Source organism: Macaca nemestrina, chromosome 4 (assembly GCF_043159975.1).
Source record: "Macaca nemestrina isolate mMacNem1 chromosome 4, mMacNem.hap1, whole genome shotgun sequence".
In the NCBI taxonomy this organism is placed as follows: Eukaryota; Metazoa; Chordata; class Mammalia; order Primates; family Cercopithecidae; genus Macaca; species Macaca nemestrina.
The window spans coordinates 66,864,544-66,883,179 of record NC_092128.1 but is presented as its reverse complement, the minus strand read 5'-3'; the positions used below and the strand labels follow the sequence as shown (position 1 = coordinate 66,883,179).

At 37.5% G+C, this 18,636-nt stretch overlaps 1 protein-coding gene and 1 pseudogene across 8 annotated transcripts in view; both read right to left on the bottom strand.

Annotated features, from left to right (window-relative positions):
- LOC105475441 (carnitine O-octanoyltransferase) overlaps positions 1–5,947 on the bottom strand; it is a 58,153-nt gene extending 52,206 nt beyond the window's left edge. The window contains exons 1-4 of one of the 8 annotated variants that reach the window (XM_071094770.1): positions 5,870–5,947; positions 5,196–5,286; positions 2,969–3,022; positions 2,444–2,579 (exon numbers count right to left, since the gene is read on the bottom strand). In XM_071094770.1, the coding sequence (XP_070950871.1) occupies positions 2,444–2,558 (115 nt within the window). In that variant the 5' untranslated portion in view covers positions 2,559–2,579; positions 2,969–3,022; positions 5,196–5,286; positions 5,870–5,947. The other 7 variants (XM_071094769.1, XM_024790803.2, XM_011730654.3 and 4 more) reach the window with 7 other exon arrangements.
- A 5,256-nt stretch (positions 5,948–11,203) lies between these two features.
- LOC112425502 (ubiquitin-conjugating enzyme E2 variant 1 pseudogene) lies at positions 11,204–11,837 on the bottom strand (annotated as a pseudogene).
- Between the last annotated feature and the right edge of the window lie 6,799 nt (positions 11,838–18,636).

The window sequence follows — 18,636 nt, the reverse complement described above, 5'->3', positions numbered from 1 at the left end:
CTTGGAATTCAGTCATAACTGACTAGCTTAGCATTAAAATAGAAATCATAAGATTGACAAAACAGACCCTTTATGGCAATAAAACACCAAATTATAAATAGGATCTAAGATCACGTCAGGCAAGGGTTAAGTCTCCATCGCAGGGTTAAACAGTCATATGTTACATGCATGTTTGTTCAATATTCATGTGTTAGAACCACATCCATAAATATTCATAACTCTGCTGTTCAACCAGGAGACTTAGTCGTATTAAAGACTTGGAAAGAAGGACCTCCTACAGACAACTTTCTCCAAAGTGGAAAGGACCCTATCAAGTGCTTCTAAGTACCTCTAGTGGAGTTAAGCTTAAGGGAGTACACACTTGGGTACATTCATCCAAAATTAAACCTGCCTCTCGTAAAGTCCCAGAGGCATTCAACGTGGTGACCACTGTTCTAGCATACTCTTGTGAGCCAATAAAGAATCCTGTGGCTTCTCTTCAAAAAAAGAATCCATCCAGTAGATAAGCACTACTCTCAAAATGAAATTACTGGTTTTAATATTAAACGTGATCTATTATAATATTGGAGCTAATTTGTTTACAGAATGGGCACAAACTATGGCCTCCCTTATAAACCAGAAAAACTGTTGGGTATGCAGTGAATTACCTCTTTCATCACCCTCAGGCTTACCTTGGCATATCCAATAGGCTAATTTAAGCCACCTCAATGAATGGTTTATAATAGATAAATACTTTCCTTTTCTAATGTATCAAAAAGACACCAGCCACTATCCTTCCTTTCCTCTACTGAAACAAACAAACAAAAAAACACCTTTTTCAATTATTCTGCAGACAACTACATAACATCCCCACTTTAGGCTATACCATTTTTGATGGGTTTAGTTGATTAATGGCTACCCAAATTCAGGTGACAGGTAAAGCACTCTTATGCCTTGAGAGACATGACACCACCCACTTCCAGGCTGAAACCTACAACGTGGGGTGGTTGCCACCCAACAATGCAATCAGACTCTGGTCTTAACTAATCAAATGTGGACAGAATGGCAAAATAAATCTCTAAGATTGGGTGCCCATCCTTCACCTTGGGGATGATTATGGGCACATGGGTCTCACAATTGGCTATACCTATCTTACAAATGGACTGGACAATGTACTAGGGATCACTACCTTGTATGACATATCGTTATACATCTAAATTCCTTCCTCACCAACTGAAAACCAGTCAAGGCCCATCATAGATGATGAACCACAAAGGTTCCTTTGTGGTTTTATCCTACGGCCATATTCTCTCCTCAAGCAGCAGTTATATATATTGAATCACAAATAAAGACCCTAGCAAAACATACTGGTGCAGCTTTCAATGACACTCATCAGGCTATCACCCTCCTGACAGAAGAAACTTCCCAAATAAAACCAGTGGCCTTGCAAAACCATACGGCCTTATATATTTTTTAACTGCAGCCAAGGGAGGAACTTGTGCCTTGAACAAAACTGAGTATTATATTGTGTTTCTGATTACTTCCATAATCCATCCCAGGACATGAGTTCTCTGGAAACTTGTATTTGGCAATGGATTCCCTGTCTTATGACCCTATAACAGCAGGGTTTCATGAGCTCTCCAGCACTTGGAAAGCATTTCTTTTCATTATGCTTGGTATTATAATATTCATTATTATTAGTTATTGTGCTTTTTACTTCTGTTGTGCTTATTGTATAGGGCTGCAAGATAAAATAGCTTAGCAGCTGTTTCACCTATTTACTAACCTAGTATATTAACTTTCTAGAAACGACTGGGACATCATGCAAGCAAGGAGCTCCCTGACTCCCTGAAGAGGCTTACTGCACACTATTATGAGAAGACCCTGTTCCAACAATCAACATCCACTGCCTCCCAGAAGGAGTTATAAAAGGACAACCTTCACCCTTTATCTCCCCTTAAGGTTAAGTGTTCTTTCATAAGTAGAGGGGGAAATATTGGGGAAGCAGGAGCCCAGGAGAGCCAGAGTAACACCATTTTAAATTCAGCTCCATCTTGAGACTAGCAAGGCACCTTCCTTGTCAGTCACGACCCAGTCATAAGATAGTTACAGTTGAGGAAACAGCCTAAAGATACTCACAATGACACACTCCTACAACAGTGGAAAGTCCAGATGTCTCAATACCCATAACAATATATGTTTTCGAGATAACGTTATTCTTTGACATATTCATGCACTAAAATGTCAAGGATTGTTTTCTTTAAATCAATAGAATAATAAATTTTGTCATGCTGTCTGCTCAACCTCACATAGACACAGCTTAGTCTTTACATAGATTAGACCCCTATGTAAGAAAAACTTACAGACCGTCTGCTTGCTTTCTGAGGATGCCCTACTCTAAAATGGAGAAGCTTTCAATAAATTTTCAATAAGCTTTCAATATACTAAAAGATTATTAACATACCTGATTCAAGGTATTTTTTTAATGATTCTTTGAGTGAAGGAACAGGCAGTGATGGAAGAGAATCCTGGTACTGAAATGTTCGTTCTTCAGTTGATTTAGCCAATTGATTTTCCATGATAAAATCACAGTAGGAAAACTAAAGAAAAGAGAGATAGCCCTCACAACTTCAATCTCATAGATAGTCTTATGTATCCTAGGTACAATTCACAATTCACTAAACCAGTATTTAGGGACCACAGCATATCTAGGACTTGGTACCAGTTATTATGAAATTTATAAATCTGTCAGATAGAGAAAATTAACTTAAAAAGAATGTGTAGACTCAAAGTGCTAGAAGTAAAGAGTGATCAATGAGACTGGTATAATTAGTTACCATTTATTGAACACCTAGCATTTGCCAGGTACTCCAGTTTGCATTACAGAAAATATGTGTTAGCTCCCTAACTTTTACGTTATCTCTGAAAGGTGGCATTGTTTGCCATTTTACATATGAATATACCAAAACTCAGAAATGTAGTAACTTACCTAAGGTCAAACTCAGGACTCAAACCCAGATCTCTTAAGACTACAATCTTTCCCCTATACAAAACAACATGATAGAAGGTGAGGGAACGTGCAGTAAATCTTAGTGGATAGATAATATTTGATGTATAGAAAAGGATTATGCATTGATACAGAAAACATTGGGGCGCAAAGTACAAAGAGGTGTGGAAGTGTCCAACTGTAGAATTAAAGATTATTATAGAATACATAAACCATATGACAAGCTGCTTTAATTGTACAGGTGGTATGAGGCCTACACAGAATGGTCTCAAGTGTTCCAAAGCAACCCTGAACATATTGACACATGTATTCATTGTTATCAAAGAAATCTAACCCAAAATGTGAATAAGGTGTACAAATGCTAAATAAAAAATGAGATTTATCAAAGCCTTTGCAAATTATCATATATTAATTATATTAAATAATGTAATATATTAAATATAATTATATATTAAAATAGCAACTGAGAAATCAAAGAATGTTAATATTGAATTCAAATTTCCTACTCTTTCAAAAACTACTTTTTAAAACTGATAACAACGCTAAACAAAATATTCCACTCATATAAGGTTCCAGAATTGAACACTATCAAAAACATGGAGACAGCAGAGACTGTTTTCTGCTAATACCTTTTTTCCTCTGCTTTAACAGAATCGAGTTTCAGCCATGCATACAGCCCCCAGTTACATCTTTCCCACCCTCTCTTGAAGCTCAGTGTGGCTTTGTGATGACCTTGTGTGTGTCACTTCCAGGTCACGCTCCCAAAAAGGAATAATGCATGTGTTCTCCCTGCACTTTCCCTCCTTTTCACTACCTGCTAGGTAGTGACAAACTAAACAGCACTGTGGCCCCATTTATGGAAGTCATGTATGAAGGATGTCAGAATCTCCCCACTAGTCCTGGACTCCTACCTGTAGCTGTACGGAAAAAAAAAAAAAAAACTTCTATTTTATTCACACCATTGTATTTTGGGCTTTCTTTTGTAGGGAGAAGAGCTTAGCCTGTACCACCAATATAAAGAGATAATTTGAAAATGAGAAATAATAATTAACTCAAAGTTCTTTAGCTTCTTGCTGTCTATTGACTTTGGCTGCACACCATTTTGACCATCCATAAACATGGGTTTGGACCTAATGGAAATGTAGATCTGGATCCAAGTATAGACTCTGCCACTTTCTAGCCAAGTGCCCCTAGGGCAACTAACTTTAAGTGAATTTCCTTATCTTACAGTGGTTAATCATACAATTCAATAAAGTCAGAATTTGTTTTCAATGCCTGTGAAAGCACATTATAAAAACAAAATAATCCTGCCTGAAACCACCATATTGTGGTAGGCACAATTACTATGAATGACCCCCAAGATTCCACCCCTGCTAATCCCCAGAACCTGCAAATATGGTGAGATCATTACTCCTGTGACTGTGATATTCTCTACAGAACTGACCTTAAAATAGGGAAATTATCCAAGTGGAACTAATCTAATCACTTGAGTCCATAAGAGCAGAGAGCTTTCTCTGGCCAGTGGCAGACAAGTAAGACTGCTTTAATGCTTGAGAAGGATTTGTGGTGTCTTTGAAGATGCAGATGGCCTTAAAGAACGGAAAGAGGCTCACGTTGACATACAGTAAGGATATGGAGATGTCAGTGTGAATTTTGTCAACAACCTGAAATAGCCTAGAGGTGGATTCTCTCCTAGAGCCTCCAGAAAAGAACTCATATCTACAGAAACCTTGGTTTCTGTTTTGTGAAATTCTAAGCCAAGAACTCAGCTAAGCCCACCCAAACTTCACATCTACAGAAGCTATGAGATAATACATTTGTGTTGTTTTAATTGTTGCATTTGTGGTAATTGGTTAAAGCAACAATAGAAGACTAGTACACCCACACAGAGAAGATAAGCTATTCTGTTTACCTCTGTGCCACTTAATAGACTCTAGAAAACTGGAAGCAAGGGTATTAGTTTCATACCAACTATAGTGCTTAATCCACCAACCGGTACACATTAAAAATATAAATTATCGGATTCTTTCTTGAAGAGTTTTCTTGAATTCTCAACCACAAAGATTAAATTACACAATATAGTTCCAATAGCACTAAGAAAATGATTATGCTAGATTTAATTAGAATGGACTTTCTGGGGGCAATGAAATATGAATTCACCGAAAGTGGAAAAGAACCACGAACAATAAGTGAAGGAATTGTCACATACCGGTACACCAAGAAGATGAACTGCTTAAAACTGCCAGGAGCCTGCTGCAACAATTGTTTTGGGATCACAGGGAACTAAACTAAGTTGGTGACTGTGGGAAGAAAGAAACAAGCTTAACAAACATTTAAGAGGGAAAAAGAAATGAACAAGCCAGTGAAAGAAGGTAGAATGCAGACAACCTAGGAGCTGGGAGTTCCCAAGACAAACTTTTTGTGAATCGCTGCAAACACACGCAAATAGTCCACCTGCTAGAGAGCAGGAGTAAATGATTATACAATTAACTAGGTTTCAGACAGTACACCTTCCATTAGACCTTTTCAGTGGCCGGGTAACAGGTTCGTCCAGAGTGGCAAAGGGTGGAAGCAAGAGCAGAGGGCAATGAGAGCTCGGAGGCTCCTCCCACCAACCCAAGGGCAACTCTGTACTCCAGAGGCCATCCAAGTGAGAGAAATCCAAGCACCACAACAGAGCAGCCCCGCGGCCCAACCTTGGGGGTACCCCTCAGACCCCAGCAGCCGATATGCTTGATGACACTACTCCCCCGCCAAATCCAGGCACCTTTGCGGTTCTGCACGACTTAAGTCTGTTCTGCATGACTTAACTTTCCCCTGCCCCCGAGTTGAAGGATTAGGGAAGGGAGGGAGTGCTGCTTCAGAGGGCCTCTCCGTTCTCACCGCCGGCGCCTCGCCGCCTCTGCCGCAGCCTCAGCCTACAGCAGCGCCGGCTCGCTCCCCCTTGGGCCTCAAAGATGCGGGAATTGGACGGAAAGCTGCTAGGGTACCGCCCCTCATTAGCCGGGGAACTGGATTGGACAGAAAGTCGCGAGGGTCCCGCCCCGCACTTACCGGGGAACGGGATTGGACGGACAGCTGCAAGGGTCCCGCCCCGTGCCTGAGGTCGGGGTCGGGCCGGGCTTGCGCGGAAGTGGGACGCGACCCTGCCTCTAGTGGGCGTCTTGGGTCCCGGCTCTATTTTGGACTGCTGGCCTGGGAAAGGCTCCTCGAGTGCCAAATGAGCGGTCCTAACTCTGCGGGGCTGCAGCTTCCTGCATGATGCTGGGGAACTTGGCGCCTGACCCAGGATATAGAAGGCACTCTGGGCAGGCCGCGCTCCGCCCACGAAGGTACCCAACCCTCTGGGATAGATGCAGGAACCGATGGCTAGGACCCATTTTCACCTAACTTGTCGCCCCAGCTCTGGCTTACCACACGCTCCTCCCTATTCCCAGTGAGCCGCTTTTTGCAGCACCAGACAAACACTTACACAAGTGCTTTGTAAAGGAATCTTATTGTCCACCCCGTGTCTTGGCAAAAGAACAGTGATCACACGGATTCCTACTTAGGCTCTTTCCTTTCATCTTCGGAGGCAGAGTTTGCCCAACTCAGGTATGCCGCAGCACACTATATCATCTCGGGTCTCCTTGCCCTTCAGCAGCTCTTCCTTGCTACCCAAGGTATTTGAATACCCCAGGGATGCTTACCCTGCAAGCTTAGGGGCCTATCCGATGTCTTTTACTGTTGTGCCAAGAAATGCAATCTTTAACCAGAGTGGAGCTACCCAAGTTCTAGAAGATCATAATGTGATTAACTTAGTTTCACAGATTAATTCATTTCGCTTTTACCTTCTGAAATAAAATATACTGTTTCATTTTTAATTTTAAATACACTTTCATTTTTTTGTGGAAGGGAAGACCAAATGTTTACACTGACTCTGAACTAGTTATCAAACATAAAGATTTAGATTTCAAATTAACATGTCATGACAGGCCCCATTTCTTTGTCTGTCATTTCTAACTCCTTTAGCAGTAAAGTTTGACCTGAATGGAACTGAGGCTATGTGTAACTGAATGTTCATTTGGTGTAAATATTCATAAGTTTTCTACAGAAATATTGTGTTTGATTACAGTACAGCTTTGTGGAAGTGCTGCATAATATATGGCAGATGTACTATTCTAAGAAAAGTTCTGAATTTTGAAACATATCTAGCCAAAAAGACTTTAAATAAAGGATTAGGAATTTGTAGTTGTAATTTCTGAAGGTGTGATAAATAACTTTTTCTTTCATATATAAGTGCGATGCTCTGGATAATGTTAAAGTTTGCTTACAAGATAAAGTTCCTAAATTGAGTAACTAAAAACTACTCAGAAACCTTCGTTGTACTTTTTTTCTCCTTTTTAGTGAGTTTTGGCATCTCTAAAAGTTTATGCATGTTTAATGCCTGTTGATGCATACAATTTAGAACCATTTCGCTGCACTCTTTTTCCTACCCTTGTTGTTTATTTCAATGGAAACAAGATGTTTCTGTAAAGATTCCTGAATTCTTGGATAAACAAAAAGTTGTGGGATTGAAAAAATGAATGGAACACAAATTTGAGTATGTAGACAAAAATCTTTTAAAATATGTTATACTGATAAGCATATGTACCCCAAATCACCAAAAAACAGGTATTTTAAAATAATTTATGTTTGCCTTCAAAATATGTGATATATATTTTAATGATAGATTCCAAATTATGTTGCATTCAGGTTAAACTTGAACAAGTTTGCATTTCTTAGAGTGGAGTGGGAGATATTGACTGGTAAGGAAGATGTTTTAGACACTTGAAGTATTTCTGATAGCAAGAAGTTGTTCCAAGATTAAAAATTGACTATGAGTTGGCCGGACGCAGTGGCTCACGCCTGTAATTCCAGCACTTTGGGAGGCCGAGGTGGGCGGATCATGAGGTCAGGAGATCGAGACCATCCTGGCTAACATGGTGAAATCCTGTCTCTACTAAAAAAAAAATGCAAAAAATTAGCCGGTCGCGGTGGCGGGCGCCTGTAGTCCCAGCTACTCGGGAGGCTGAGGCAGGAGAATGGCGTGACCCCGGGAGGCGGAGCTTGCAGTGAGCCAAGATGGCGCCACTGCACCTCCAGCCTGGGCAGCAGAGCGAGACTCCGTCTCAAAAACAAAAACAAAAAAAAACAAAACAAGCAAACAAAAAAAAATTGACTATGAGTCAAAATAATTTTCTGGAGGAAAATTTGTAAGTAGTACAAGTGGTGATAATTTTTTAAGTTGCCATTAAAAAATATTTTATTTTTGTTCTTCTGTAGTTCTTACTCAGCATACCACAAATTGCAGAAGCCTTTATAGATAAGTCTAGATAAATTTCACCATTAAAAAGTATTAAAATGCTAGACTAAGAAGTTCATATTTCAATCTGCATAACTGGCTTCCTGATAAGATTTGTGACCCTAATAAGTAAGGAGATACGGTAAATAGCCCTAATCTATGGGAGATCTGTAACCTCATTTCATCCTGGTGTATAAAATGAACATGTTGAAGAAATAATTTTGTGATGTTTCTTCTTTTTAATGGGGGGGCAGTAGAAATATGGTCATTTTGGTAAGTAGCCAACAGCAGATTAAAGTACACTGGTCGCAAAGAGGTCAATGTAGCATTAAAAATGAACTCCACTGCCAACAGCAAATGAACAGTGTTTGATACAAAAGATCTCTTTTTAGTACTAATCATTGATTTGGGGTTGCTTTTGATGATATTTACTGTATATGAAAAGTTGCCACCAAAATCTGAGGGGAAGAGTTAAGATAACTATGATGTTTTTACATCTCAGAAAAAAATGCCTTCTTACTAAACAAAATATAACATTTAAAACTTTTGTTAACATCTTTGTTGAAATATAATTTACATACCATAAAGCTCTGCCATTTAAAGTCCATAAATCAATGGTTTTACTATATTCACAGGGTTATGCAGTCACCATAATCTAATTTTAGAACATTTGGTTTAAATATTTAAAAAGATTATTTTCTTCTTACTCAAATCTCTGTTCCATTCATTTTTTTTTCAGTCCCACAACTTTTTCTGTATCCAAAAATCCAGGCATCTTTACAGGAATATTTTGTTTCCATTGAAATAAATAACAAGACTAGGAAAAGAGTGAAGCAAAGTGGCTCTAAATTCTGTGCTACCAACAGGCATTAAACATGATTCATCAACTGATGAATGGATAAACCACTTTTTGTTTGTCCATTCATCAGTTCATGGACATTTAGGTTGTTTCTACCTTTTGTCTATTTAAATAATGCTACTATAAACATTTGTGTACAAGCTTTGTGTAAACAGGCTTTCAATTATCTTAGTATTTTAGGAGTGGAGTTGTTGGGTCATATGTTAACTCTATGTTTAACATTTTCAAAAACTGTCAAACTTATTTCCAAAGGAACTGTACTGTTTTTACATATCTGCCAGCAATATATGAGTTTCAATTTCTCTGTGCATTTAGTTACAATAACAATATAACAGCCCTCGTTACTGTACTTTAAAAAAATTATAGCCCTTCTAATGAGTGTAAAGTGGTGTCTTGTGGTTTTTATTTACATTTTTTTGTGAAGACTAAGAGTGTTGAGTATTTTTTCACGTGCTTATTGGCCATTTATATATCCTCTTTGGAGAAATGTCTATTAAGATCCTTTTCCCATTTTTTAATTAATGCACATATTTTAAAATTATATTAAAATTAGGCAATGGTCTGACCATAAAAAGGCTGCTTATAGAATACTGTTATGTTAAACTTCACTTACAAGATGTTAAATCCTTAAAACTGAGATTTTCCCCAGAAAAAGATTAATGGAAACGTCAGTTGCTTTTCAGACTTAATGCTGCTTCAAAAGATGATTTTACACAAATAATTTTAAAAAACTTTAGCACACAATGAATCGTTTTTAGTTTGGTATGGGTCCACATTTCAGCATTTAGTAGTGGTCCTGAACAGAAGGTGAAAAACACAGCAATTTTCCAGGAGGTCAAGTCTGCCAATTTCAGGGATCTGCTGTGTACCCCTATTTCTTTCTTAATCCCTGCTGAGGATCTTGAGAAGCAGGAGAAGCACCAAAACCAAGGCATGCACTGTATCCAAGGTTCTTTTTGTTCCAGTTGTCGAATTCCAAACTAGACCCCAGTGGATTGCAAGGATGACCAAATGAGAGCCCTGTTTAAAACTTCTTCAATTTTTAAAAGCAAAAGCAATTACAAGAAAATAAAACAATGCAGAGGGATCATGTATGCTTACAAGTGTCTTCATGTGGTCTTTCTCCAGGTTTAACCACCAAGGACTCTGAGAGCTGGCAGGTCTGAGTAACCCTGGTAACCATTCTCTTCACCTTATCAAAACCTGAGCTAAAACCAATGCATCAGCTGATGATGACAGCTGGCAGGGCTGATGACCCAATATTCATTTCCCAGGCTGGTGGAGAGTGAGTAAATGAGATTCTAAAACTAAACAAGGGAGGTCAGAAACTCTTTCCAACCTTACCTGATGGCTTCTGGCCAAAGCAAGGAAGTGTCTTGGAAGGTGTTGGTTGGTGATGGTGTGAAAAGACACTTGAGGAGGAAGGAAGAAAAAGCAGCACCCCGTGATAAAGGCGGGGGAGAGAAGATATGGGGAAATCCCTGAATTCCTCACCAAAGGCCAATCTCAGAGAGTAGTGGAGGGGTTACAATCTATGCTTTGGCCAAGGGAGGAAGCAGAGGAGGGGGGGTTAGGATGATGGCTTGAAGAGGCATCATTTAGGACTTAAAGAAACCAGGGGTGCAGGTAAAGCATCCCACACACTAAGCAGTAGTCCCACAGGCTGCGACCTGAAACCTTCACATCTACTCTTAACAAGCCCCCCAGGCTAGAGGGCTATTGCAAGGGGAGAAGGCAGAGACCCCAGACCATGTAATCAACAGCAAGGTGATTGTGTGATGTGTCTTTTCACAGTTGAGTTATTAATAGATGTGCTGCACCAGCTATAATGGGAATCAATTTAAATATACTTTTTTGATCCCAGACGTTCAACTACGTGGACAGTAGTTACATTTAGCACAACTTACATGTTTCAAATGGACAAAAAATTAATATCATTTACACTATCTTAAGATAAATTTACTTTGAATGGGAGCGTCCTTTCCAGAATGTTGATATCTATAAGATGTATCCGGAAAATGTACTACTGTGGAAAATGAGGACTGCTTAAATCGAAAGGAGAAGGGCCTGTGGTTTTTCTTTTTGATTAACTGCTGTAACACTGTCCTTCAGGCAGCTGAGGGAGTTTCATATTTTATTTAGACATCATTAGGCACTGAAGCTCTTGCAGGACAACTTTGATACTATATGAATTCTGTCATTTTGCTAGCACTGATATGGCTCTTGGGTTTACCACTCCATTAGAACTATTAACTCCATTCATATTAATTTTTGTTACAAATCTTACAAAGGGGGGTGCTTCTGGGTATTTAGGTCCACATTCTATTTTAAGCCTGCATATTTGGTTTTCATAAATTGCTCTTGGAGGCCCAATTATCATCCCCGTTCATCTTTTAAGTGTTGTGTCTTCGTCACCTTCTAGACCCCAGCTAATTGTGCCATTTTCTATTCCTTTCTGACCTTCTTCAAGTTATTCCAACAGTTGGAAATTGCAAAGGACTTTTACTCCTGAGCCCGTGGTGGCTGCTATCTTGCATTGCTGTCGCTCCTCTTTACAACCCATTTTTAATTGGATTATGAGTTGTAAAGTTTCTTTATATAGTCTAGATATGAGTCCTTTGTCAGATATATGATTTGCAAATGTTTTCCTCGCCTTATTTGGGTTGTCTTTTCACTTTCTTGATAGTGTCCTTTGAAGCACAAAAAGTCTTTCATTTTGATGATCCCAACAAATCAATCTTCTCTTTTATCACTTGTGATTTTGATGCTGTATCTAAGAAATCATTGCCTAATCTAAGTTTGCAAAGATTTACTTCTGTATTTTCTTCAGTTTTCTAGTATTTGCTTGTACACTTATGCCTATAATCCAATTTAAGTTACTTTTTGTGTATTGTATGAAGTAAGAGTACAAATTCTTCTTTTGTGTGTGGAAATCCAGTTTGTTCCAGCATCATTTGATGAAAAGACTATGTTATTTGTCCATTGAACTGCTGTGGCATTTTTGTCAAAAAAAAAAAAAAAAAAAAAAAAAATCAATGGACCACAAATGGTAGAGTTTACTTCTGAAGTCTTAATTCAATTTTATCTATCTATATATATCTGTTCTTATTCAATGCCACACTGTCTTGATTACTACAGATTTTTAGATTTGAAATCTGGAAGTCTGAGCCCTCCAACTTTATTTTTTTCAAGATTGTTTTAGTTACTTAGGATCCATTGCATTTTTCCAAGGTCATAACATTTGGGAATATAGCTAGGTATACCAGAGTATAATATTTAATTTTCATTTAGTACAGAAATATTGACTTTTTATGTATGCTATGCTTCTGAGAAGCCAATCTAACCTAGTTAATGAACTGGAAGCCAATCTAACCTAGTTAATGAACTGGAAGTATCAATGTTCTTGTTTTTCCAGTATCACCCAGGCATATTTTCATCTACACAGTTATGAGAAATAAAGTATTAACAACTGTAAAGTTCAATATGAATATTTATTAATAACACTAGGTCTATAATCCATATATTGCATAATATTCATGTTAATGGTATCTAGGGATTTTTCCAAAATATAGCTATCCAAGAAAATAGGGGAAATTATGTTTATTTACCCTCAAAAAGAAACCAGTTTTATTCAGTTTAGTTTTAAATAACTACCCTATAGCTTACATAACAAATGCTGTGATCAGCCCTCTAATGAAACATCAGTGGGTGAGGGTTGTGGGGGAAGAGGGCTGATCAACAGGCCATATGTTCCTAAGTAAATTATATTATCAATAATCTGATTTTGAAAATCATCCTAGAACATGGCCACCCATGGAATTGTGGGTGACCTGCCCAATTATACTGCATCTTGCTTGCTGTCATTTGAATCTGACCTTTTTGAATTTGGAGAATATTCTTCAATTTTTAATTAAGTTTTAATAATTAATATGGAAATGTACCACTAGCAGTTTAAATTTATAGCCTTTCAATTAGCATTCAGTACTTAGAGAAAAATGTCAGATGTTGAGTATGGCTTGCAATTTACCTTTCTAGTACAGTATTTTGTCTTTTTAAGATTTGCATAGCATATTCCGATAAATGCCTATTAAAAATGAATATACATTTTTTGAAGTATATTGAAACTCTTGTATTATTTAAAATACTTCTGGTGACTTAGCCATCATTCTGTTTTTTTCTTCTGTCCTTAAGCTATTAGAAGGCAGATCACAAACCAAACAGAGAGAACTCCATTATGGGTTTATACAGAAGAGATCATGTTATTCTGTGTTATTTTATCATGGCATCTTTAGTAGTTTGCAACTCCTCTGAGCTCTGGGATTTGTTTGTTTGTTTGTTGCGTATCATACCTGTGAGTAAAATTAAATGTTAAAACTTAACATTACCAAATACTTTTTAAAGGTCCTAGAGTAAGTATTCTTATATCACTCATGAGATGAGGTAAAGTCTCTCCTAAACTCATGAAACTTTGAAAAATGGGAAGCACAAACAAAATTTGAATTTTCCTTTAGTATATGTCAAGATAATTTATATTTATGATGATCTGAAATGTTGCATGATGAACCCTCTGTAATGGCAAAGAGATATATAATTGTTCTACATAGTGTTAGAGTCACGTCATTTATTATAGTTTTATTCTTAACAATCCTTATATTACAAAGCAGAGGCACATGAAGCATGGTTTGTACAACCATCCCTAATATCAAGAAGCTGAAGGAGGACAAAGCCCACACTCCTAAATCAGTCTTTTCCCCCCTTCTAATATCATCCTTATTCTACCATGTCAAGTTCATCTAAAAACATATTATTAATATTTTAACATATGAGGGACTTGGGAGATATACTGTGTACAAATAAGATCTCAATTTTAGGGAAATTAGTTAAACACAAAAATTGTTTTCTTTATTTTCCTTCTAGTCACTGGTTACTTTTCTAACATAAACTCCTAAGGCTACTATAGTTTGAAGAGGTGGTTTTACTTTCTATTAGAGCCCAGATGGAACTACTCTTCCTACTGAAACTTCTCACAACCGCTGATATCCCCTATATTCCCACTTCCTGCCTAGCTTTTACTTTAGTTCTACACATTCAGTATCTTTAAAATGTCTCATATCAACTAGCATATTTATGAATTCCTTCCTCGAAATTCATAGGACTTCTAAATCCATCTCTTTTCTTTCCTGTTTGTTTTATTTTGGTTGCCTCTGGCCATATCAATTCAAGTGACCCTAAAGCTCATAGGACACATAGTAGGTGTAGCCAGGCTCATGCTAGCAAAGTACAAAGCACTATGTTGAAAGCTCTTGGCAATAGAAAGCCATTGTAAGTTTGTAAGCTAGAAAATATTTTAGAAAGTATAGCAGAGGGAGGGAACAGCTGTAAAGAGATAGAAACACAGAAGAGTCTCAATCAGTATTTTAATTTTTTAGAAGAAATTTATTACTGAAGGGGTAAAAGCTTACTGCCTAGGAAGCACTCCTAGCACACTGCAGCATTCTTGCTATCGTTTCTGCATTGCAAAAGGCACGATAACAATACAGAAGTCTCTCTTTATGAGGATTGGCATGTTTCTGGGAAGTGTTTTGGTTGCTCTACTTCAGTTACTCCAGTGTCCTTTGAGCTCTGTCTCGGTGGAGTTGGAAGACAGCTCATCTTCATTTCTTGATTACTTTATATTCAGAAGTCATACAAAGTAGATATAAAAATATCAATTTACACAACGATAATTTAAGGATTTTCGTAGGAACAGCCACTCCAATATACTTACTAGACAGTTCTCTTAAGTCGCAGTCTGTCCATTGTTTGGAATATATGAGTCCATGTAATTACTACTTTTCAGGAAAATGAAAGGCACTGAAAGATACCTTTTCCCATATTTAGGAGGGTGAGTTTTATGAATGACTTTAAATATTATGCACTTAATGATTATGTTTATTACTTCGTACAAAATATTTTTGAGGGCCAGGTGCAGTGGCTCACGCCTGTAATCACAGCACTTTGGGAGCCCGAGGTGGGTGGATCACTTGAGCCCAGGAAGTCGAGACCAGCCTGGGCAACATGGCAAAACCTTGTCTCTGCAAAAAATTTTTAAAAAATTAGCCTTGTATAGTGGTGCACACCAGTAGCCCCAGCTATTTGGAAGGCTGATGTAGGAGGATCTCTTGAGCCTAGGAGGTCAATGTTGCAGCGAGCCGTGATCATGCCACTGCATTCCCACCTGGGTGACAGAGTGAAACTTGGTCTCAATAATAATGTTTGAGAAATCATTCAATTTAAGCAGGTACTAAAGAAGAAATTCAGGGCTCTTCCTTACTGAAAGTTTTTCCCTGAGAAATAGAAATTTGGCACCTTTATGCAAAACTTCAAATGACTTATTATTAGGTCAATAAAAATAAAATAATGTTGAAGCACTAAGATTGTTAAAGAAGCTTAAAGATATTATCATATTAGTGTTTACACAATAGTGTATCAACTTTTATTCAACATTATCACCTTGCTTTTTGAGCAAATATATTTTGTATAAAGTATTGAGAATGTCTGAGGTGTTTCCTGTACCTCTTCTGGGTTCTCAGTCTTATCTTGGTGTATAAAACCATTCAGGCTTTAGGGGTATCATTTTTTTCCAGATGTAATTTTCCAGATGAGCCTATAATAATCTGGAATAAACAACAAACCATTGTTTATAAAATTTAGAAGAACCTTGATAAGCCTCAAGATTCCACAGCAGGACCATTGCAATTCAGATGACTGGTTGAGGCACGGTAACATAGAGTGCTGAAGGGGAAGTCTAGAAACTTAATTGTGTCGCTAAAAGACATGTGGTCTTGGGCTAATCATTTAGACCCTACTAGTTACACCTCAGCGTTCTCTTGGAAATAAAATTATTGCTCTCTGTTCTCCAGAATCCCTACTTATTTTATAGCTCTCAGAAACTCCCCGTGAGCTTTACAAGGTATCTCCGAGCAGAGTTCATTGTGGCATTGTCTCCTGCAGGGCAGAAATCCCATGGAAAAGTGGAGTAGTCATGACAAGTGTGTGATTTACAATCCACCACAGGAAACTTGTAGGATTCCTTAGAAAACAAAGTGGGTTCCACCGTCTCTTGAGTCTGCTATTCCCTTTTAAGAAACCTTTCTTCTTCTTCTCCCTTTTTTCCTCTTCTCGGCAATTCACTAGCAATCCAGGCCGACTACACAACCTGTCTTCTCAAAGATCATTTTCACTGCCTGTCTTTTTCACAACCATTATGACCTCTTCTCAGCTGCAGTTTCACCCTGAGGCCTTGTGCAACTGAAGTTGTCTAACTGGGACAGTTAACTGTGCCTGGGCAACTTGATACACTGACCACAGGCTGCCTAATATTGTTTCCTTTTTAGCATTTTAACTACTTTGGACTCTGTTTTGGATTGCACAAGGTTCACTTCTTTTTCTTTTTGTTTAATAGAAGCTGCTGTGTGACTAGTTAAAGAGGTAAAAGGCTATACAAATAAGTATTTATTGAACACTGTTCCTTGCCCAGCATTATGTTAAATACAGATACAAATCAAGGAGATAATTCTGAATTTCCCAGTTTTCTGTTTCCATGGATATGGCAGCTCATAGAAGGTGAGAGTCCTTAGGTATACTTCATTGTATTTTATGGTGAAGCAAGGATACTGTGAAAAATAATCATAGACTGTCCAAGTATATAACTTCTATACACAATACATTTGACTTTCTGCTTGTATAAATATAAGTGCTGCACTTATGTATCTTTTTATTACTTATACAGTTCTCAATGCTATCCCTTGCATTAATATTTGCTTTTGAATAAAAATTCAACATATGGCACATATCATTTTAGTAGACATACATTGCGTGTCTCTAAGACAATGTCAAGCCAAAGTGGATGCAGCTTGAATTTTTATGTGTTAAAAAAACAGACTGGATAAGAGCTTTTACCTCTGAGTTATAAGAATATAGGATATTTTTATTTCTTTGCAACCGTCTGCATTTTCCAATGGCCTAACATGAATAATAATTTTATATAAATATATATGTATGTATGTAAGTATACATATAATTGTATATTTGTGAATATGCATATCCATATTTCTAACAGACCTCAGGATATCATAAATTTCTGCATCCTGCCTTCAAAAGTGTTATGTGCCATTATCTCTATAAGAGGTCAATCATCAGAATCCCAGTAATATTAAGTGACTTCTCTAGAATTATTTACCCAGGAAGTGATGAAAGAGAGATCAGAACCAAGATTTATCTAACTACTAGTCTTGTACTTTTCCTGTTTAAATGCAAATGACAGGTGGAATTTTGGGACTCCCCTTTCCTCCAGCAGTATAGATGTGTGCTGCCTGCTTTATGTTAAAACTGGCATTCCAGAACTTAAAATGTGCAGTCCAGGTTTGTGTGTTTGTGTGTCTACTGTCCTTAGTCATTTTAAACATTTTTATCTTTTTTTTGTATATTGAAGAATGTCTTACAGAGTAAAATGCTTATATTAGACCTTATAAGCATTTTGGTACCTTAAAGGAAATATAACAAAAAACATTCGCAGTGGTTGCTTCTGGGTTATTGGGTAATATTTGTCTTCTCATTTACACTTTCCTATGATTTTTCTTATTTTCTATAATGAGTACTTCATAGTTTACCAAGCCATCAAAATTGATTTATTTATAGAAAAGAGATTGATATTTCTGAGTTCATGCTTTTTACTTTTTCTTCAAGTAAGGAAGAAGTTTTATTCAACAAAGCCAAATATATATATTTATGGTAAATAACATTATAAAGTGTTGCTTTTTAAAAAAAATCTATCACAGACTCCTTTAATAATCTGTTGGAAGTTATGAAACTTTTCCTTGGAAAAATACAAATATATGTAAAGCCACAAAATGTTATAAAGAATTTCTCGAGGTTCACAGACCCCTGAAGCTCATTAATTTAGACCTCCAGTATTGATGAAAGGATGGGCTACAATTTTTATCAGAATACTTGGGATGTTTGTATTAAATGCAGATTTCCAGCCTTGCCCTTGACTTCCTGAATTGGATGGGAAGAGTGGGGCCCAGGAATCTGCCCCTTCAATAAGATAGTCCTTCCCTACCCTCTAAGCAAATGGAATGCAAAGCAAGTAAGAAAATCTCAGGACCTACATGTCTAGAGGGCTCGTATTAAGAATCCTAAATAAGAATAACACAAACTAAAATGATAGAGAATGTCCAGTGCCAGTCCTTGAAATTAGGAGTCTGAGCAGGAGTTTGTTAGGTAAAGAATGGGAAAAGGGTGTGTCTAGCTGAGGAAAGGGCAGAGTTGAACAGGTGGAAGCATGGGCACAGTGGAAAGTATGGACTAATAACAAGTTTGCCTGGGAACCAAAAGTAATTAAATAAAGGCAGCTGGAAAGGCTTATACTTAATCACGATCCTACAGGAGTGGCATATAGCAGTCATGAGGCCAAAAATAGTGATG